The sequence below is a fragment of the Melospiza melodia genome, chromosome 2 (genome assembly GCF_035770615.1).
Source record: "Melospiza melodia melodia isolate bMelMel2 chromosome 2, bMelMel2.pri, whole genome shotgun sequence".
Classification (NCBI taxonomy): domain Eukaryota; kingdom Metazoa; phylum Chordata; class Aves; order Passeriformes; family Passerellidae; genus Melospiza; species Melospiza melodia.
In genome coordinates, this window is record NC_086195.1 from 82,555,264 (window position 1) to 82,577,790 (window position 22,527).

At 41.2% G+C, this 22,527-nt stretch overlaps 1 protein-coding gene across 1 annotated transcript in view; it reads right to left on the reverse strand.

The window, feature by feature from the left end:
• Positions 1–15,182: 15,182 nt before the first annotated feature.
• USP12 (ubiquitin specific peptidase 12) overlaps positions 15,183–22,527 on the reverse strand; it is a 32,789-nt gene continuing 25,444 nt past the window's right edge. The window contains exons 7-9 of the mRNA XM_063149076.1: positions 20,172–20,369; positions 18,331–18,409; positions 15,183–17,789 (exon numbers count right to left, since the gene is read on the reverse strand). Of these exons, the coding sequence (XP_063005146.1) occupies positions 17,688–17,789; positions 18,331–18,409; positions 20,172–20,369 (379 nt within the window). The 3' untranslated portion in view covers positions 15,183–17,687. The remainder of the gene's footprint in view (positions 17,790–18,330; positions 18,410–20,171; positions 20,370–22,527) is intronic.

The following is a 22,527-nucleotide window of genomic DNA, read 5'->3' on the forward strand; positions in this document are numbered from 1 at the left end:
CAGCTGCTGTGCTACCCATACACCCCCTGCTCACTGCAGCTCCATGTACACCCACTGCTCATCACAGCCCAGAGACCTCTTCCCACCTTCTCTCTAGTATTACTACTTTGAATAATAGAATCATCTTCAGGACCTACCAATCTGAAAAACATCCATTAATTATCCAAGGGACTGATTAACCACATGGACCTGAGCCATCATGATGCCAGCGTGCCTCTCTGCTAGGGACACTCTCACCCTGCTGCCCAGAGATTTTCTAGAAGCATTGCCAGAAGAACAGGTTACAATTTCCACGGTTAAAGAAGAGGGGGATGGAGTGTTTTGCTAACAGCAAGCAGTATGCAACCCTCAGCTGCTTGGGGAGAGGGGAAGAGCCCCAGTCCCCACACTCTGCTCACCAGGTGTCCCTCCCTGCTGCTGATAACAGAGGGATGACAGACTACTTGGCTTTCCCTGCCTTATCAGACACACTGGAGGGCTGACACCAGCGCTGTCCCCAACATGGCTGGAGCAGACCTTGCTGGGAGAGATCCTCAGAAACTGAGGGTGAGGATTTGTGACTGAAACTCCAAGTCACTGCCTACTCCAGACAAGCAAACTGTGGCAGAGTGGGTGAATAAGTCTTATTAAGTGGAAGGATATTCACAACACAACCACAAAACCTTTTCCATGGGTGTATCATCAGATCTAAAAATAAGCCGCTGCCTACTCAAGTTCTTTCTTGCCTTTGATGACAGCTGAAATATTTGCGGGACTTCAGTACCTGTGTCTAGCCTCAAAGCAGCAAGGGCTATTTAAGGGCTTAGACGGGTCCCTACAGAAATGCAAAGGCTGCCGAGCTCGGAGGATTCATTCGGCTGAGCCGGCTCCGGCTGTGTGCAGGGCTGGAGCAGGGCAGCACAGCCCCAGGGCTGCCCCAGGGCGGGCGGGATGCTCCCTGCCCAGGCATCTTCACATCTCAAGGACATCGGCCACAGCAGAGGCAGTGCCAAACTCCGGGGTATTTTTGCTTATACCAAGAATATGCCCTAGTTTAGGATGTTTCTTAAGAGAGTTACACGCCAGGTAAGCTCTGCAAGGCACATTGACCAAAACTAAGGCACTGATACTGGGGTTAATGCTTTCCCGTCATGTGTGGAATTAAAACATCCTGCCATGACTTAACCCTGCCCCACCCCTGGCCAGCCTCCTTGTGCCAAGCTTTGAGGGCCCTAAAAAAAACTTCAAATGCAGTGAAGGACTATAAATAGTTAGGAAAAATGAGCCCTGGTGTGTGTTTTGATAGAGATATTGGAAGAAGAATAATTTTAAAAATAGAAAATACAAACTAAGATGGAAAAAAAATGAGATCCAGCCTACAAAAATACATGGTCCCCTTGGTACAGGAGCCATGCTGTTATAAAAACCTGAACTCTGAGAAGCTTGGTAGGGTAGTGGTGTGAAGGAGACGTCCCTGGGATTTGGGTAAAGTCACTGACACTTGGCAGGGAGCTTTTTATTTCCTCTTCAGCTCTCGGAGATGGTTTTCACTCCTCAATAATGAAAATACCTCAAGAAAACCTGTTATAAAAAGTTTAAAAGAGACAACTAGCGGAAATAATTATTTGTGTCTTCTCCTTTACCCATCCAACACCGTGCATGAAGCTTGGAGAAACTTGATTATGAGAGGAATAGTGGATTTGTCTTTACAAACAAGCTGTGGGTCTGCTGGTAGATAAAACTAGCACTGGGAGATAAAAGAAACAATGGGAAGGATTCCACTGATTGATGAATGGAAAAGGATATTTGCCTTTACAAATAAACTTTAGGTTTGCTGATAAATGAAATTAGACATTGAAAGATGAAAGAAACAATGGGGAAGAAAACCCCCTAAATTCCGTAAGAATTAAAAATTAAAAGGGAGGGTTATACATTAGAGGGAAATCTTCAGTATCAGGTGTATCAGGAACCTCTCAAGTACCTCAGCCAATGAGGAAAGAGAGAAGGGAAATGTGGCTGGGAAATTGGGATAAAAGGGAGTCTGCGTCCTCCAAAAATTTGAGAGACCCCAGGGGAATGCCCCATGGCCTCTCACTTTATTTGAATACAGTAAAAGCACCCCTCTGTCTCCTTTTAGGACAAAAACTCCTGGTCTTTGTGGATTAATTTTCCTAACAATGGCCTTTGAGACTCCTGAGTCAGGCATGGGTTTGGTTCAGAAGTTGCTGGAGAAAGAGCACGGGGGGAAGGCTGTGGGTGAGGCACAAAACTGGGGGAAGGCTTTTCCACAGGATGGTCTCTCAGATGAGGAAATCTGCCTTGCAGCAAGCAGTCACTGGGTGTGGAGGGTGAGGAGAGGATCCTGTGGGATCCCCTGGGGCAGCAGCTGGAACCCAGCACATCTCTGGGGGCTGAGAGCACAAACCCACTCCTCTCTGAAGCTAAAGCCACCCATCTGCTTGTCTCACCAGACTCCTGGGTTCAGCACCTCCTGCCAGCTGTATGGCACTGCTGGATCTCATTGTTACTTCTGTGGTAAATGTCAGGTGAAGAAGTAAACATCTTCACCTCCAGTTTCCCAGCCTTCAAAGCTCTGGGAAGTGACCTTCTGCCCCAGGGCACTGCTGGCAGCAGAAGTGACAAGGGGAGAGGGTCCTGAGCCCCTGGCAGTGCACAGGGGAACGACAGGCCAGGATGATGAACAGCCACACTCCCTTGGATATCCCAGCTAATCAACCTGTTTCTAGGATCAGGAATGCCAACTATCAGGGTTTTTATCCTAAATTCCATTTAGGGATTTTCAAAAGACAAGGGAGTGATCTAGAAAAGTGAGGATTTTCTAAAGAAAAGCAGTCACTTTCTCTTCCTGCAAGATCTCAGCAATAAATACAGCCCGCAGCCTTTGCAACATGGCCTGCCTAAAGGAGTTAACAGGGCTCACCCCTGAGACAGAAGACAGGGATGGGGAGCGGAGTGAAGCCCTCAGATTCCAAAGGGAAATGTTTAGTTATCCTCACCTGCTGCACCATTTAGACACAAGTCTGTGGGGCTGGAGAGGATTCATCCAAGGGTACCCAGAGACCTGGATCAAGTGTTCATCAAGCAACTTTCCATCAGAGGATAGGTTTAAATTAAATATTAGGAAGAAATTCTTTACTGTGAGAGTGATAAGGTGTAGGGGGATAGAATATAAGAAAATAAAGATGGTGTAGAAAGTAATTTTACCCCTAAGGAGTTGCAGCTGGGCCAACTATCAAAGATTAGGAACAGGCCTGACTTTACCAGGCCACAGCTGTAGCCAGTGAGAAGAACAGTGCTATAAAAGAGTGGGGTGGCTGGGTGAGAAGGGAACTGGGGTCGGTTGGCTGCTTTGTGAAGATGAAAGAGTCAGTGCTCTGAGGAGATGACCATGAGAAACACTGAGAAGGTATGGAACTTTTGTGATAAGAAGACAACAGTATGGACCCCCTGCAATGAGATGGCAACAATAAGGCACTGGAACAGGTTGCCCCAGAGAATCTGTGGATGCTCCATCCTCAGAAATGTTCAAGAGCAGCTGGATGAAGCTTGGAGGAATCTGGTGTAGTGGAAGATGTCGGTACCCACGGCAAGGAGGTTAAAACTAGTTGATGTTTATGGTGCCTTCCAACCCAATCCATTCTACAGTTCTATGGTTTACCAGCAGTCCTAGCTCAATGGGGATGATCCAGTTGACTGGAAGTCAGCAAATGTGATGCCCATCTCTAAGAAGGGTTGGAAGAAGGATTCAGGGAACTACAGGCCTGTCAGCCTGCCCTTGGTGCCAGAAAAGGTCATGGAGCAGGTTGGTGGCACCATGCAGCATGTGCAGGACAATGAGGGCACGCACCCAGCCAGCATGGGTGTGCAAAAGGCAGGCTGTGCTCAATCAACCTCATCTTCTTCTGTGACAAGCTTAGTAGATGAGGGAGGGGCTGTGGATGTTGTCTGTCTGGACTTCAGTAAGGCATTTGATGCTTTTCCCATGGCATTCTCCTGGAGAAGCTGGAATGATCATGGCTTGGATGTGTGCACAAAGGCTGTTAAAGACAGGACCAATGTCCAACATCTTCATTCCACCTACAAATTAGAAAGTGCACTTTGCTTGTCTCAGCTTGAGTTAATACAAGGTAATTAGCACATCCCTTCAGTAGCACTGCACAGGCACCAGCTGGAGGGACAAATTACAGCTCAGGAACTGATTGCCCAAACAAGCCAAGGCAGGCTCAGGCTGGGGCTGGATTCCAGCCAAACGAGGAAGCAGCACTACCCCCATCAGCTGTGGGGAAATAACAAGTGCAATTTTCTCTAACTGGTTATAAAAAAGATAGCAATATATTTTTGTGTCTCAGTAATTGGAATAAGCCCTCTTGACTTTGCCAGGGACTGTTGGATGTGCAACAGCTTAAAGGGAATAGGTTTTGCCATAACTTTTTGTGATTATAACTGAATGTCACTTGAGTTATTCATCGGGGGGAATGGGAAGAGGAGGAATACCACATTTTGAATTCTCACTGGAGATAGAGGTGCTGACAACTGTGCTCAGGTTTTTAGTGCCTAATTAGCAGCATGCTGGAGCTGCACCTCCTCTCATTACTCCTGATTACAGTCTCACTACATTTTGTAAAAAATAGTGTGATGTTTATAAAACACTTCCCCCGGAGTTAGTGTCTGAGGGCTTTGGTGTTGCTGCCAAGCTGCTCACCTCCCCTGGGGGCAAAGAGCTCATACACTGACAAGGAAAAGGGGTGCTGGGGAGCCATATCTCCCCCAAAAGGGGTTGGTGTGGCTGTGCTGGGGGAGCCGCAGGAGCAGCAGCTGGGGAAGAAGCTGCCACCAAAGGCAGGAGCAGCAGCATCCTCTGCTCTGCAAGGGGCTGGGAAAACTCCATTTCTAAACTTTGTCGAAAACCAGTGTGTCAAACCGGACTGTTGTTTGGATGGATGGTTAACAACTTGCTCCCCGTCACTTCTCAGGGGTCTGTCCTGCAGCCAATCATTACTTGTGGAAAGAAAACCAGAAATTCTCAGGGCTGCCACATGCTCTTGGCTAGGCAGAAATCATCCCTGCAAGCTTGGTTTGTTATTGCAGAACTGAGGAGTTCTGGGCTTGCTGTTAGATCCAGGAGCAGGAGGACAGCTGAGGGCAGGAAAGCTGCTGTAGCACAGTTTTATGTCAGCGTTTCCTTCTTGCCTTACCTGGCAGCTGCTGGGCTTCAAGGTGAAACAGTTTGTGCAAGCTGCCCAGTCCTGAGGCTGGGGGTCACAGCTGGAGCACTGCACCCCACTGCTGCCTCCCTGGGACCCCCTCATGGCCCCAGCTCCACCACCATGACTTAACCACAGCATCAGGAAAGCCCAGTGTGTCTGCTGTGCAGGACAGGAAATTAAAATGGCAATGCATTACGTGCAGCTGAGAATGAGGAATCCTGCGTAATTAATGCCTCCTGCCACAGATAATTATTGCTGTGGTTTACCTTCTCCAGCATGTAGGGATCCAGCCCCACTGGACTGAGGCTGTATGAACTGGTGGAAATAGCCTGATCCTCCTACAGTTTCAGGATAACACAGCAACTCACTGGGAGATATAAATAGATACGAGCAGTGCAAACTCAAAAGTAGAAAATGAGAATAAATAGGATATTATTAGCAGCAGACACAGTACCTCAGATAATTTACAGGTGTTCCAAGGATTATTTTTCTTGAGAAGAAGATCATGAAGTGAAGTCATCTTTCCAATGCTTTTAGTTTACAAATTACTATATCTTAACCAGAGCCCTCATGTTAATCGTAAATGGAGATGAAGAAAAAGTTATTGTGACTTTGCTAGGAAAATGAAGCTGGCACGGCTGCCCAAGCCAAAGTGCAGATAGAGATGAGGAGCAGACCCTGACAATTAGGAGATCTCACAACTGGAATGTGTAGCTTTCTATGGTATGACAGAAGAACTGCACAGGAGTTTCCAGGCTGAAAACAGAGTAAGTGGTTATGTCCCCTCTGGCAAGCAGCATGGCCCAGTCCCTGGTGAAGGTTATCCCCCTGTGACATGGACTGCCTGCAGCCTGTGAACCTGCAGCTCTCAAAGGCAGAACTCATGAGTCACAAATTAAATTCTGGGGTTGGGGGTTAGCTTTGCATCTGCAGCAGAAACATCCTGCTGCTGAGCCCAGGTCGGGAGAGGCCAAGAACTTCCAGGCTGAATGCAGAGGAGCCAAATCTCAGACCTACCCCAGAGGAGAGGGAAGAGAGCAAGAGGGGAGAGCAGGGCTGGAGCTGGTGGGATGAGCTAGGCTGGGAGTTGAGGCTGAGGAAGACAGAGGGAGGAACAGAAAGCAGAATGATGTGGGTGCAGACATCTGCTCTGAGGCAGCATCCAGAGATGGGGAGCAGGTCCTGTGGAACATGAGACTTAGACACAAACAAAGAAACTTGGAGAGTCAGGGAGGGTGAGGTGAGGGCAAACACAGGGAAGAAGAGATGAGCCATGTCAGGGGGAGGAAATCGCTGGCTCAAACCAACCATGTACAAGGCCACATGAAAATTCTGAAGCAGAAGGGTACTGAGCTGCCACAAGTAGCCTCATTAGAAAGCCAGCAAGAGGCACCTTAAATGAGGAGACATTTACCACTTAGAGGTGTCCCCCAGGAGCAGCAGGATGAAACTTACAGCTCTGTGATGCACAAGGGGTCACATTAAATAACAATAGGTCTTTGATTTTAAAACACAGAAGATGAAAACCAGGCTATTCTCTGTGATACACAGTGGGAGGATGATTGATCGTTGCCATAAATTGAAGAGGGAGAAGTTCAGACTTGCAAGGAGAAACTTTCACAGCAAGCACAGTCAAGCAGTGACACAGGATGCTCAGAGAGGCTGTACCATCTTTGCCTTGGGCATTTTCAAGACCAAAATGGACGAAGCCCTGAACGACCAGGCATGACCAGAGATGCTGTTTGAACACAGATTTGGGAAGGGAATAGCTCCTGCTCTTTCACTAACCAATTTTAAGCAAACAAGGGGATGGCATTGAAAGATAATTCCAAAAAACTTGCCATGGGCAGACATGAAAAAAGAGGGTTAAGTGGGAAACAATCCCCTTCATCCCAGGGAGTCAAAAGATTACTCCAAGGTCACCTATTTTCTTCAAAAGTCTCTGTGAAACTCCCTTGCTATCTCATATGGTTTTTTAATACCAAAGTCTTCTGAAGCTAATAATCCTATTTCTTGCTCTATGAGCTCCAATGGGTTTCCTGTACATATCCAAAGTTTTCAGTTCTTCTAGATACTGATAAATTATCAGCACAATAAACCACCTCTGCTTCTCCCTGTTGTCTTTCAGTGAAATCCAGCCAAGCATGCAAAGGTAGCAAAGGGAGGAAGGCAGTCTCAATCCAGCCTCTTAGTGCATGCATGTTATCAGGCTTATCAAATCTGAAACCACTGTATCTTGTGGGGAACTTAAACAAGCACAGCAGACTCAAGATACTTATACTGTCTGAAACCCTCATGACTACCCTGTAGTGCTCCTGAAATCTGGACTGCCCATAAACCCATCCAATGACTTGTCACGCAAGTGAATGGATCACTGTCTTCACACTGCAGCTGTTTCACCAAAAACTGGTGAATTATGTTCCCACAAAACACTTCAGTTTCCACAAATCAATTTCTAGCCAAGTTTTCTTTGTTGGGAAATTCCTCCCCAGTGATAGCTCTGAAGACACAAGTGCATAAATAGAACAGGAGTGGACCCTCTCTAGAAAAGGCCACACACCATTAGCAGATTTTACCCTGGCCCTTGGTGGTTTGGTGATCTCCGACCCACCAGGACTCAGGGAGAGATGGATGGGCTCTGAGGAAGCTGAGACACATTCTGCTGGTGTTCTGAAGACCAGGAAGAGCACAGTGGATCTGAGGCAGTGTCCTGCTGGAAGGACAGCCCTAGCACAGGGCTCAGCATGCTGGGTGCTGTGTTTGCTGTGACAAGCGCGGCTTGGGAGGTGGCCACCGCATGCTCAACAAGCTGGAACGCCTTCTGTGCTCCCTCTCCAGTCCCATTGTTTGCCCAAGCAAATTGCTGGGTTTTATTTTGATGTGGAAAGAGAAACATGTTTCAACAGAACCAGATTCCCTTTTCTCAGACAGCTGCTCTTGCAGCCCTGCTTTTACAAGCTTGTATTAATGACATGAATGCAATTGCTTTTCCTCACAACAGCACTCTAAAGCAAAAAATCCCTGGTACACCGTTAGTCATCAGCAAAATTCCTGATGACATTGAGTGTTTAGTACATATACAAGGAAGGCACTGCCTTGGCAGGACTGGTTTAATGTGTATGAACTCTGCAACAGAGTTTGTCCCTCCACAAAGCAGCCAGAGCCAGTCCTGGGGCCCAGGTCCCAGGGTATCCTGGTGGGACCACTGCTCTCCTCAGGCACAACCACAGCATTGCCTCTTCAGCAATATGGGGCAACACTAATGCCTGTTTCTATTGTCCACAATGGTCACTATTCCTCATGGTTTATCAGTCCTAATCCAGAAACAGGGAAATCAGTTTTAGGTTTTCATCTCAGGGCACAGCGGAGGCATAGGGATGGGCACATGTATACATCCAGCAACCAAAGAATGACTTACAGAACAAAAAATCCAAACCCTCCAGTCAGCTGGCCATTCTGTAGCTTGGAATTGCACTTTATTAGTCAACATTATCATCATCAAGGTTTATTCCAGTACTTTATGAAAGCTATACAGTTTCACAGAATGACATATCTATATTAATTAACTTTATCATTTAGTTTATAACATATTCTAGCAGGAAGCTGTTCTTCCCAAAACAAAAAACCTGCAGGTCAACAGTATAAGAAAACAGACTAAGCACAATTTTCCAAGGTTTATTAATTGAGTATTGAAGATTTAAAATTCTCTATGGGATAAGTCAGCCATTACTGACATGTGAATGAAATAATTATAACTATGTTTGGCTGCATACTTCACTCAGTTTTAGGCTGAAACTTATTCACTTGAATTTATAAAAGCATCCAAATTTACTGTAAATGTTTTGTTCCAAGCCCCACTTGGTATCTGAATGAGAAAGAATAGTTCAATTAGCTGAGCACAGTAAAGTTATGAGCAAAGACTGCTTTCAAAAGCCTCTTTAAAACTGAACTGCTTTTTCACACACAACATGTGGAAGCTTCACTGCTGATGTTAGTCTTTTTGTATGAACAGTATTAATCATCCATAAACACAAGCCCTTGCTCACACAGGTCTAAATATGCCACACTTAGGACAGCCCTAATGCTTTGGCCATTGCTATTTGTAGGGATTTTATGAAAACAGGGATTTTTTTAATGCAAAAATTTTTTTCATCACCAGGCACAAAATGGATTCTTTATCTTATGTAAAACTACAGAAAATTTCTATTTATTAAGTCAGGCCAAAATTGCCAACTCTGTATAAAAAGTTAAGCTTCCAACTCCGTATTAGGCACCCACATTGTAATGACCTTTCCAAAGACACTGGGATTATGCAGCTCCTTTTCATTTCAGGGGACTTTTACTGTTGACACTGAAAAAAATGTTGAGGAGACAAGCAGGATTTTAAATCATATTGCAATGATTAGTTTCAGGCACTTGCATTTCATCAGTTTTTGTTTTTAAATACGTAGCCTGATTCCCCATTCAAAAGCAGCAGTTTGAAAACAGCCACGTTCGGAGAGCACACTTTAAGCATTTGCACATCTACATTCAGCCTACATTTGCATGAATATGTCAAAACGTTTTTTTAATTCCCCTTCACACTTTAGGAGAAACATTCAAGAACTGACAGATTTGTGGAAAAAAACCCTCAAGTTGGCCATTAGCAAGAAGTCAGTGATTTACATATAATTATCTAGACATCCACAACAGAGCAATCAGCCAAATAAATGGAACAGTAATGTGACAGCTGGATTCTGATCTTCACATCTTCCTTAATATAATTTAAAAAATAACAGCAACAATGGGAAACCAGCCTTGATACAAGGCGACTTAGAACCTTAATTCACCAAATTTAATCATCTGTAAGGATTCCAGTAAATCATTAATCACAAAACATCAAAATGATTTTTAATGAAAAACACCTCAAGCCCCCAAAATTACTGCAGACCTTGCCTGCAGAATAGGAAAAATACTTCATTGCTTTTCATTTCACCAGAAAAGGTAAGCTCTGCACTGAATCACCATATCAGATAATGCTCAGAGAGAAATGTTGCTTTTTGAGGGTCCAGATACTCTTAGGGAGCACTTGAAAAGGTTTGTTCTCTGAGATATTCAAGGCCACAAACTTTCATCGCTCCTTGCTTCCACATGAATCATGCCTTTTTTTAACATGATCTGTTTTCCTCATCAACAACAATTTTTAAAATATGTAACTCCTATTAAATTTAATGATTAACTGGATTTTTGTAACCTTCCTGCATGTTGACCCCTACAATCTTACCCAAACCTTGAGGGAACCGAACAAAAAACCTCACAGTTCTGCTCTTAGTACTTAGGTAAACAGGCACAGAACATCAGGAAATGTTTGATATGCATGCCCAGCCAGGAATGGAAATTGGAGTCAGATCATGGTTCAACGAGATAATTTCCACAAGCAGATGCTGAAATGCCCCTCAGTTAAACCACCAAACTGAGCAAGTTGGAACAAGATGTCTCAACTATGAAAACCACTGAGCACATGCTAAGCCCTTGAAGCTGCTATGCCTGTTGCACACAAGAGGAAGAGCAGGCAACCAGTTCAGGCAGCTTTCTGTCCAGGCTTACCACCGATTTTGCAAGGAGTGTTTTATAAGATGGAATTTTTATCGCCCTTCACGTAGGTGGCTGCAACACTAGAACACAAGAGAACAAGTGCCAGGCAGGCCAGACCTCCTGAGATGGGTGGCAGCTGTTTGAAGCACATTTTCTTGATGGAAAACACTGAAGTGGGACTGGATTACTCAGGACTCAGCATCCCCATATAAATTGGAGATTTATTTTTTTGCGAGGGGGACACTTGGCAGCTGCAGTCTCACGTTCCTCCTTCTCTGTTTCCAAAATGAAGGTGGGCATTTGTGCACTTAGAGACAAATATTGCTGTGCTGTCACTACTATCCCAGCTGTGTTCCCCATGGAAGTTTCCAGCTGAACACACAGCTGTGTCTCCTGATGTGTGCAGATGTACCTGATGTACAGCAAAACCACCAGGAGACGCCAGTTTTGGACACATGGATTCACAGTGCAGGCTGATAACTGGTGTCATACAGACTGCCCCATCAGCCAGCCTGTCCCTGCTTTCAGAGATTTCAAGGCTCTGGGGCTTTTTTCCGCTCACTGTAATCCTTATTAACAATCTTTTGGTATTATTTTTTATTTTATCATTATTTTTTACTATTATTTTTTAAATTTACCAAATTTGTCCAAAAGCAGTGTTTCACTGCTTCATATTTTTCAAAAAAATGTCTTTACTCACTGAAACACAAAATTATCAAGCATTCTACTTTTTTTAAATGGCCAAGTTATTTTTGAATTTTTTTTACCCCCACAAATACATATTAACTTGCACACAATCCAATAGTGAATAAAGACAAAAGACAACTTAGGAACTATAGTAATTTTTGTCTATTTTCTCCTTTGGTGAATTATGAATAATTCTACATGCAAAATATGGGGGGAAAAAAAGCTAATTGGTGTTGTGATATATTTGTGGAACACACGTGTTGATCTCAACTTGTAGTATCTCCCTTTAATACTCTCCAATACAGGAAAAGTTACCAGAATTAAAAACAAAGAAACAACACCCTCACCAAAAAAAAAAAAAAAAAAAAAAACACAAAACAAAAAAAAAAAACCCAAAAACAAAAAAGAGTGAACACACATCCTATAAATATTGAAATTGTACATTTTAAATGGTTTGTCTCTCTTTTATGAAAAAAAATTGGAAAAGAGTCTCAGAGTATTGTATATGCAGCAAGTACAGTCCTGATTAATGCAGTTTTTCTCCCAATATTCACTGAAGGTTCTTGGTAGCTGTTTGGCAAAATTTAGGGCCACATTAGACTGGGATTAGCAATTACAGTGACACCTCTTTGGCATCTAGCTCCTAACAGGTCTTCTCATAACCTGCTTCTGATGACCCCTGTGTAACATTGCCATGCCATGCAACTCTAAATAAGCTCAAAAACAATTTAAAAGGCATCTTCTGTAAAACAAATATTTCATTTTTCAAATATGCTTTTGATTATGTAGCAATCATAGGGGGAAACACTGCATGCCTTTCACAGTCTCCTTAAAAAGAGGAGGAAAAGGGTACACCAAGGTTGCATTTGTTCAATCCCATGATTCCAATTATCTTTTTTATATTGAAGAGTATGTTCACCACAGAGACATGACAAAAACAGAAAGCACCAGATATTGTCAGTGCAAATACCTTATATCTCATCTCTGACATACAACTCAGTGATTTACCAAACACTCTCTGAGGCTGTGTATTGGCAATCTTCCTTGACATGGAAGATGCAGAGAAGATGGATGTGACACAACATTGGGATAATGATTCTCCAGAACGCCAAATAAATGTGCAAGCTTGGAAATAGGCAACTCCAGCTGAATGCTGTTAGCACATCTTGTAAGAGCTGATCACGGCAGCCACTGCAACAAAGCAACACTCAGTGAAACAGAGTTGAAGCAACATAACAATCACACCTCAAGGCAGCTGATGCACATCACGTTGTGCTATGACCCAATGACACTCAAATTCAGCTGATGAACTCGAGAGCAGAGGCATCCCTAGATAATGAATCACTTAATAATACAATAATAAAATATTCTGAGACCTTCACTATTTTTTCCTAAAATCAGTTACAGAAAATACACAAATGAGTCCTAGTGAAGAGTCAGAAAATATTTGTAGATTAGACCACTAAAATATTACACTCCATATATGCATAAATTGTTTCTGGAGGAGCACTCATTAATACAATCATATCAACCTTAAGTATCTGTGTACAGACAGAAATTTCAAACAGCAAATTAAACACACACACAAAGGCATGAAAAAGTCAAGAATGGCAGGATGTTTTGAGCATCCCCTAAATTCTCCAAACACCAGAAATCTGCACTAAATACAATATTTTGTCTTTTGGGGGAATGCTGCTTTCATATCTGTTGTGCCAGTAAATAATTGTAAAGCTACGTCTCTCTAATTCCAGATGGATTCCTGCTGTGCATTCTCTCTCCTGGATATCCTGAATTATGTAACCTGCAGAATGCAGATCAAGGACTTGACTGATAGTCCTTCTGTATTTAGATTTCCCTAATGATGCCAACATGGGTTCTATAACAATGACCTGGGTACCAAGCACCTTACCCTCTTCTGAGCCCTTACAATCTCTTATGCAGGCAGCAATCACAAGCCACTAGAGAGAAAGAAAGAATATAATTTTATTTGTACTTCTATTTAAAAAGCCAAAGATACTACTCTGTTAATTTCAAAACTGGTGATATCTACAATCTTCCTTATATATCCAACACACTCTTAGTATAGAAGTTCCCCAAAGAATATATGTTAACAAATACCAAAGAAAGTTCATTACTGCCTCACCACACTCTATCATTAAAACAGGAAACAATGGATTTCAGGGATCTCTGTATTTATGAAGCTTGTGTTTGTTTGCATGGTAGTTGACTTGCACAGTTCATTTATAGCAATCAATCAGTGGCAAAGCTGCTGCAAAGTGAACCACCCTTGAATACAGATTATGCAGAATATTAATTCAGTAATAATTGAGTTCTTGGAGGCTCACAGGTAAAGAAACTAATGTATTATACATCTCACATTATGCTGTGAGAGGTTAGAGGACTTTGAAGCCTTGTAAGACCAAAACCATTAATAGTGCATATTGCATTGTCAAGAGGGAAAAAAACCCCTGAATTTCCAAGACACACAAAGTTAAGATCAACTCAGACAAATGTGGGGAAAACTGGAAACCTTACAAAGTACAGCCACTCTTTGGAAGCAAACAATCAATACCTGCACTGTTTAAACTTTTAGAAAAGTCACGAAAGTACTGTCAGTGTAATACTGCAGCCCACAGGTAATTAACATGCACTGAGACGTTTCCTTCTTTTACAGACAAAGGTAACCAAAGAGGTGGTTTCATCTATGAATACAATTTCAAGAAATTGCTCTCAGACGACTTTTTAAAACCCCGAACCAACAACAAAATGAAAACAAAAAACCAAACCCACAGATAGAAACCACCACCCTTTTCCACAGGGAACACGGCAGGATGTCCTACCCAGCTTCAAGCTGCTGCTTCAGAGGGATGCAGATCTGTGGATCCCACATTAATCTGCCAGCCCTACGCAGGTGGCACAGGTGGTGGGGACCTGAAGTGGCCCCAAATCCTTGTGTGCTAACACCACCTGAATGCCAGCTAAGGAGATGCAATCTGGTTTATGACTAAATTCTGAAAACACAGCTTGGTTTTTAACCATTCACACATGTACCCCAACACCTAAAAGTCACCATTTCTGGGCAGTGGAAGGCTACAGACACAGTCATCACAACTACAAATATGGCATGGTCTGAGCTGTTTGTGAAACCTCGTGTTTATTCACTTGCATTACAGAAGAAGAGTGGACTCCAAGCAAAGAAAGATCCCGGATCATCCATGGACACTGTAACCAGCTACAGCTTGTATTTGTGAGCTGGACTCCTGTCCTTTGTCTCTCACATGTCAATGATGTAAATTCTCCCATTTTTCTCTCCTTCTGTTTTCCCTCCCACAAGGTGGCCACCCAAGAAATCCCTTGGGTAACTCGGACACGTATTTTGTGGCAAGGGACAAATTTATTTTTAAGGGAGGAGAAATCCAGGAAGAACAGTATTTAAAACTCCCTTCTCTTCTAGCTCAGAGACCAAGGACTTCCCAAAAACTACTGCTAGAGAAGCACTCCACCCCAAACACAGCTGCCACCCTGTGATTTCCTTAACACCACATTAAGACACTTAATGCAGTGTATTTAAACACACCTCTCTGCCCAGGGCTCAGGGCAGCTGGCCTAACACAGCAAGTTCCACATAGTTGTTTTTTTTTTTTTTTTAAAAAACATCATAAAGTACAAAAGGCAGCTGACTGATCATCTGGACTCCACAAAGGATACAGCATGTATCTTTAGAGAACATAACTTTATTTAATAGAAGTTTTTTGCTCCAATATACAAAATAAGGGACTGCAATCCCAATTGACATTTACATAGGTACACAGCAAATAAATTCCACCATTTACAACAACTGACAACTTTCCCACACTCCTCACTGTATTACAGTCAAGAAAAAATCCTACAATGTTTTACATACCAATCAGTTATATTTCGTATTTCTGTCTCTTTTAATTCTGTTTTAAGTTGCACCTTCTGATATCAGTTTAATGAAGAACTTATAATTATTTCAGCTGCACTAAAAGAAAAACGAAATATGTAATTTGGAATACTATCTCAAAACCCCTATACAAAATAAAAGTCAGTACCTTATAAAAATACATAGCAGGAGTAAAACCAGTGAAACAACAAAAATGCTTTGAATTTTGTTAAAGTATAAAACATTTATCAACTAGCCTCAGCTTTCAACTACATTAAAACAAAAGAAAAAAAAAACAAAAATAAGAAAAGAAAAAGAAAAAAAAAGACCAAACAAACTAGCAAAAGGTAATAGACAGTTCTTTTGCAATACTGTACCTTTAGTATGCAAAGGACTTCATCCTTCTAACATGCACCATTATGCAACTGATTTACCCCTTAAACCTTTTTCTATTGAAAGCCAAAAAATAGATGTTAACATTATTTGAATCCTTTCAGAAAAATCCAATCATATTTTTCTGCACCTCCCAGAATATTTAGCCTTTACTTTACAATGCTGGTAGTTTAATCATGATACATAATCTTCTATAAAAGAATTCTAGCCAAACCAAGGCGTTAGAAACTCTGCATCTTACAAAAGCGATTTGTTATAGTATGACAGTTGCTAAATAGCCCAATTTATTTAGTGACCCTGTTAAAGATTTGTTCAACTGAGTGAATAGGTGAAGTCATTTCCTGAGCTAAAAGATACAGGTAAGTAAATAGTCAGTTATAGCAGCAGACAGGAGACATTCTTTTCAAAAGTTGTAACAGTACCAATAAAATAACCTTAGAAAATTACAGTAATGTAAAAATCACTAACTGACAAGGGAGTGACAAGGACATCCAAGACCTGATTGCCATAATCTGGAATGCACATTCAATGACCTTCCAGAAATTACATTCAGCTACTGTCAGACAATGTACTCCTAAGTGAAGAATGTCAAACAGTTCACATTTCTTACAGATCAGGTGTTTTGCCAAGATTTAATTCTTAACGCTGTTTCATAAGCTTAAAGCAAGGTAAACTGCTTAGTTTCAAAAAATTTCCACTATACAAGACTTAAATATTATTACTTTCACAAGAATGTGGTATACCTTCAGTCTCATGAAATTCCAAACTGATTTCTTCTTATTACTCAGACTTAATTTAATGTTTAACAGAAGTTGATCTGCTTTTAGGAGAGGAAATAATATTCTTAAAATTATTTACTTCGATCCAAATCATTCTAATTTGCCTGGAGTATGAACCATTAACAAATCATCAAAGAACTACAAAGACTGGTATACCACCACTGCACCAACGTTTTCTTATGATTTAAGTCTTCTACATCCCTTTTTTCACCCGTTAATGGGAAGAGTCTACTCTGACTTTATTAAATAAAATACCTGAGTTGGATACCAGTTCCTCCAGAAGGAAATCTCTCTTCTGTGTTAAAAATTTTTCAGATATTGTAGGTGTCGCTTTTGTAATTTTTATTGTCTCTCCTTTAATATTTAAACATAATTAGTTTAAATTCAAATTAATATATAAAATTTCCAATACTTGTTAGAATAAAGGACAATACACAAGATCCTAAGTTACAATAATTTATAAATAAAAAATAAACTATTACAAACCAAATCTTTCCCCATACGGAGATGAAAAGCCATAACCTTGACTGATTGTTCCCGATCACACGTTATAAATAATGTAAGCTTCTCCAGAGAAGCAAAGCATCCTTGCCTCCCTGACACCACTTCACACCCTCAGTTAAACCACTTCCATCAAGAAGGCAATTGAGTTGGGCCCAGACATAACTTCTTGCTTACATGTTAACCTTCCAAACCTCACTCTTTCAAACCTAAGCACAGGAAACTAACTTCACAGGGAATCCTTTACCTTTTCTACACAAAGTCTGTATAAAATACAGATTTCTAACGCTCCTAACTGCACCAAACCTGATTCAAAGGTCACTGAAGTCCATGGAAGGCTTCAATGGGCTTTGAACTGGGACCACTGAGATGGCATTCCCCAAAGGAAAGCTCCGGCAAGTGTGGCTGGTATCTCTCTTTTTGCTTTTATGGGATGCAGTGGAGATGTGTAGTCAGCATGATACCTGAGCAAATAAAATGAAAATGATATAAACATTTTAAGAACCCCAAACTCTTTCCTTAGTTGTGTGCAAACTGTGCTATTGCCCCCAGAGCTCCCTGCTTTCCTTCTCTTCAGTGCTTGCTCCACTCCAGGACAAGAAGATGTGACACACAAGAATCTCTCTTCACCGCAGCTCCCCCTCAGTCCCGGGACTGATAGAAGAGGATGTAACCAGACTCAGAGTTCTTTGAGATGTCTGATGTCAACCCGTAGAATTCTTCAATAGCTTGTGCATCAATTTTCTGCATGTAAAAACACAAAAAAATTGAAGTAGGAATGTCTTGCTTAATATACACATAAAATTAGGTTCCACTCTAAAAGTTATTGTAAAACCAAATTAACTTTCACATAATTACATAACACAATAAAATCCAAATAATTCTTTAATTTGTTATGTTTCAGCTTTTCCTCAGCCATCAACTGCACAGAGGGTAGCAGCTATGTATGTTTTATATATAAATTCTTAAGTGTTGCTGTAAGTATTGCATTAAGTTCCTATGTATTGTAAACTAAAACCTATTTTATCTATATCATTATTTGCCTTGCCACAAAACAGTTTATTAAACAATGGTGAAAGACAGTGGTCCTGAACAAATGAGTTTCTTTTTAAAAACCTAAATGGAATGCAAAGCGTTGTACAGTCAAATTGTGCCGCACAGCTCTGCACACACAATTATTCCTCATTTAGACTGGGGCTGAAGCCTCTTTTCATCAGCACACCAGTCATTCTACTTCAAATAATCAGATCCACAAGAGAGGTGCATGTGCTCTGGTTGGGCTTACCTCAACAATATCATCATCAAAAAGCAACCAAAAATCATGACTCTTCACTATTGCAATATAATGTCCTCTGTTAGGGCCACTGTAAAACAAAATGGGGAAAGAACATAAACCATAACTTACATATATGTGGAGATGCATTCCCTTTAATTATTTTTCTTGTAGAAAAGCAGCACTTAACAGTAATTAAAATGGCTACCACTACAATTTCTGTTTGGATGTGTCGTGTTTTTTCTTTTTACTCTCTACTTACATCATCCTCACAATAGTCTTACTTATTATGTTAAATAAAGTATTACAATTTCAAATAAGGAATGAGCAGCACAGGCACTGACAATATAAATGAAATCTCAAAAAGAGACAGAGAAGTGAAATCAATAAAGCATTCTGATATTTCATAGAGACAGAACAGATCCCAAACTATTTCTGATCTTTAGAAAGAAAAAGCCTGTAGAGCTGCTGCTCATCTCCAGTCTCTTCATCTGGTCCACTGTAAACAGAAACTGAATTAAATGGGCAGCTTAGGAGTCCCAAGAAGCTCAGCAATGAGAAGGGCTCCCAGTTAAAACCGTCACAATGCTCAGCCTCTTCAGTTATGGCAGACAAGAAATTTCTCCACGGCTGTGCCAGAAAAAACAACCCACCAGAACTGTAGGAGTGCCTTATTTGTCATCAGGTCTCAAGTAAGGAAACAGCACAATTTCTGAAACAGCTGAACCTTACAACTGAGAGTGCACAACCCAGCTGAAGCAGTTCTGGAACTGCCACAGTAACTGGCCAGCAGCACTCCCATGGCTTTGTGCCCAGGTCAGGGAGGGAAGGTGCCATCCTGAGGGAGATGTCTGTGCACCAGATCTCCACGAAAACAGCGTGGGCATCTCCTTCCTGCTCGTGGCTCCAAGAATGGAGAAGTCCCCAAGAAAGCAGAAATGGTCAGAATGGCCAGAAAGATTTTCCCCTGTAATCCAGAACAAGAGTGTCCCAGAAAACTATGGCACAAAGACTTTTTTTCCAAAATTGTCCAATTTGAGATCTATTTATCTTAAGTCTACTCTTCAGTCATTGTGAGAAGACTGAATAAGTGGAGCAAATTGTCCAAAGAGAAAGCGAAATTAGGATTCCTAGCTATGAAACTGTGATCAGTGCAACCTAATCTAATGTCAAAGTAACCCTGCTTTGAGTTTCAGTATTTAACCTTACAATACAAATTATTCTGCAATTCTAGGTGTCAAATCGTAATTTTCAAATTTTCAACTTGAGGCTTTTATCCACTCAATAAGCAGTTTGTAGAACAAGCTGGTTTTAAATGTTCTTGAAGCCACAAGAACATTTGTTGAATATAGCAAAATCAAATATAAATCTAACAGTCCTATTTTGAAAGCAGAGAAACAAAGTAATCAACAAAACTCATAATATGTGGATATATTTCAGAAAATGTTGCTCAAGCCTTAAGGAAAAAACCACACCCTAAAGGAAATGATTTATAAATTATTCTTTCTATAATGCTTTCCTTCCTAAGAAAGCTGTTTTCCTTAGAAACTGTTTTTAAATATTATTGTATGATAATGTGTGGTTTGTGTTTTTTTTTTTAAACACAGTTAAGTTCATATAAAGATCTGTAATGTGAAATACAGTCACCATGTTTCACAATGATCTCTCAAAGACAAGGCCATAATTTCTGTCAGGACTGATAGCTTTTCCCCACAACACTTTTTTTTCCTAAAAAAGTTAGTTACTTTTTAAGAGGTCTTTATTTGATTTATATGACACTAGGGGCTTTGTGTTGTTCTTTTAAGCACAGTTATGTTTATAAAAAAGTCCCTTGTTTATAGCAGAGTAATTACCTTCCACAATGAACTACCACAGCAACAAGGTCATACATTCTGTCAGGATTGGTGGCATCTCCTGAGGTGTTAAATAAACGAAGCTCTAAAGGAAAAACTACTCTATAAGAGAGTTTTGTGTATCGATGCAGCTGATCCATGTACTTAAATCTCTTCAAATGGAGAGCCAGAATCATAGGCAGCTTTTTTACTTTCATCCTGAAAAAAAAGAGCAAAGCCAAAAAAACAGCAATATTTCCAATATTCATCCTAAACGTTCAGTCAGTAGCAAAAAACAAGAAACTTGTTCTACTGAAGTCTTTAAAAACCTTTTCAAGCATTAAAGGAAACCAAAACAATCCGATGTTTAAAAGTTTATTGTGTTGTTAAACTAAAGATTTTTAACTGAAAGAGAGAGAACTGAAAATGTATTTAAAACAGTAAGATATACTACATAAAAACAACTGTGATGAGCTCACATAGTATTTTAGACATATAGATCACACAGCATAGAATTCAACTTTTAAGTCAATCTACCCATAGCTTTTCGGAGTTCCAAAAGTAAAACCTTGATCCCACTTGATGTACAGGTGCAGGTATTGCAACAGAGCTATTTCAGAGGTCCTGTTGGAGCTGAATTTCCCAGTAAACCAGCCAAGTCAAACAAGCTCTTTAAAATAAGCTTTGTTACACCACTTTGTCACATAAGTATTACTCCCAAGTTTTCCTAGCCATTCATTTCCAAGCCATTCATTTAAAATTTCCAAGGGACACAAATAGCCCGCTGTTATGCACCTACCTCCTGCTATCCAAACAAGATAAGGCTGAGCTCTGGCACAAAAATTTGGTACAAATGTTGCAGCAATGTTTTACAGCAGTCAAAGCCAGAAAGTGACCTAGCTCTACTGAGGGCTCAATGGCCCCTTTCCCTAGCATGAGGTATTGATATCTCACATCAGTACCTACAAATCCTCCTCAGCCAACCACAGCTGGCCTGGCAGCATCACAGATTTCCAAATCTTTGGGCAATGAATCTGCCCATCCTAACAAAGCAACCAAACCAGAGCTCTCTGCTTCCTGGCACAGCCAAGTGCCTTGGACCAGCACAGCGCTGCCTTTTCAAACTTTCAGCCCCAAAAGGCAGCTCAAAAGTCTCTGCAATACAGCCCAGGTTTCAGACAGGTCTATTAAGGCCACACTTTCAGAATGTCAGGAAATTTGTAAAAGACAGCTGGTTTTCAAAAGATAGGGGACTGTGGACAAATTCCTTGGTAACTCACCTGCCCACAAGGGGACCAGCCAATGAAAACATCTGGAGCAGGGCAGAAAGATGACAGAAGCAACTATTTTTTAGGGTGAGTTATAGTTTGATTATATTATGGCTACAATTTCTGCTCTCTTTTCAAAACTAAGTCCTCTCCTTACAATATAACTGTGTTTGGTAATTGGAGCTCTTTCAATGGTGAAGAAATTTGGTACACCATCTTTGCGAGCTGAGTAGTCCCCATCACAGCTAAACTGTTTTATAGAAAAGGAAGAAAAGTATGACTGCAGTGAAACTGAACCTACACCCCACGTGAAACCCAAAACATAAGCAATCAAAGCTGTGTTTTGCCATGGAAGTGCCTACAGTACAGGTTTATGCCAACCCAATTTATGTTGGTCATGGCTCACATTACCTCCCACACAGAAAAAGAGCTCAGGCAACAGAACACAGGCCAGGCCTGGATCCACAACCTCTACCAGACACCAATTAGTAAGCTTAGGCAATGTGTGAAGGCAGACTTGCAGATGAGATATGCAAAATCTGTGTGTGCAAACCATGGTAAACCAAATAACCAGCAGCAGTGGCATAACCAGTAGAGCATGTCAGAGCTCCCAGTCCTTCAGCCAAGTACTTTTTCAGGTAATAAATAACCACACAGTACACAAATTGACAGGTTTTTCAAAGGTGTAAACAAGACTAGAACTATTAGGCAGACAGGAATTGGTTTTAAACAAACATAATGGTTTTCAGGCTTCCACCGAGCTTCGGATGATTTCCAGGAGCTCTGTCAAGCAATTTGGCACAAGTAATCAAACATGTTCAAGAAATCAGAAACTCAGTGAACAACAACAGTTACAAAAGTGCTACCAAAGTGAATCTTTCAGCAACTGGAGAAATTATTTCATTTTCAAAACAAAACTAAGTTTCAGAAGTCACATGCAATCAATGACTTCATCATTGCCAATTATTTTTTATTAGCCCCCGACAATTTGTTTTGACTTGGCTTTTTAACTTTTTCTGGTCTTAAGACTATTCATTTTCTTATTTGTAAAATAAATAATGATCAAAGGAGTCCCACAACACTTTACATGGATTCTCACTACTCATGGA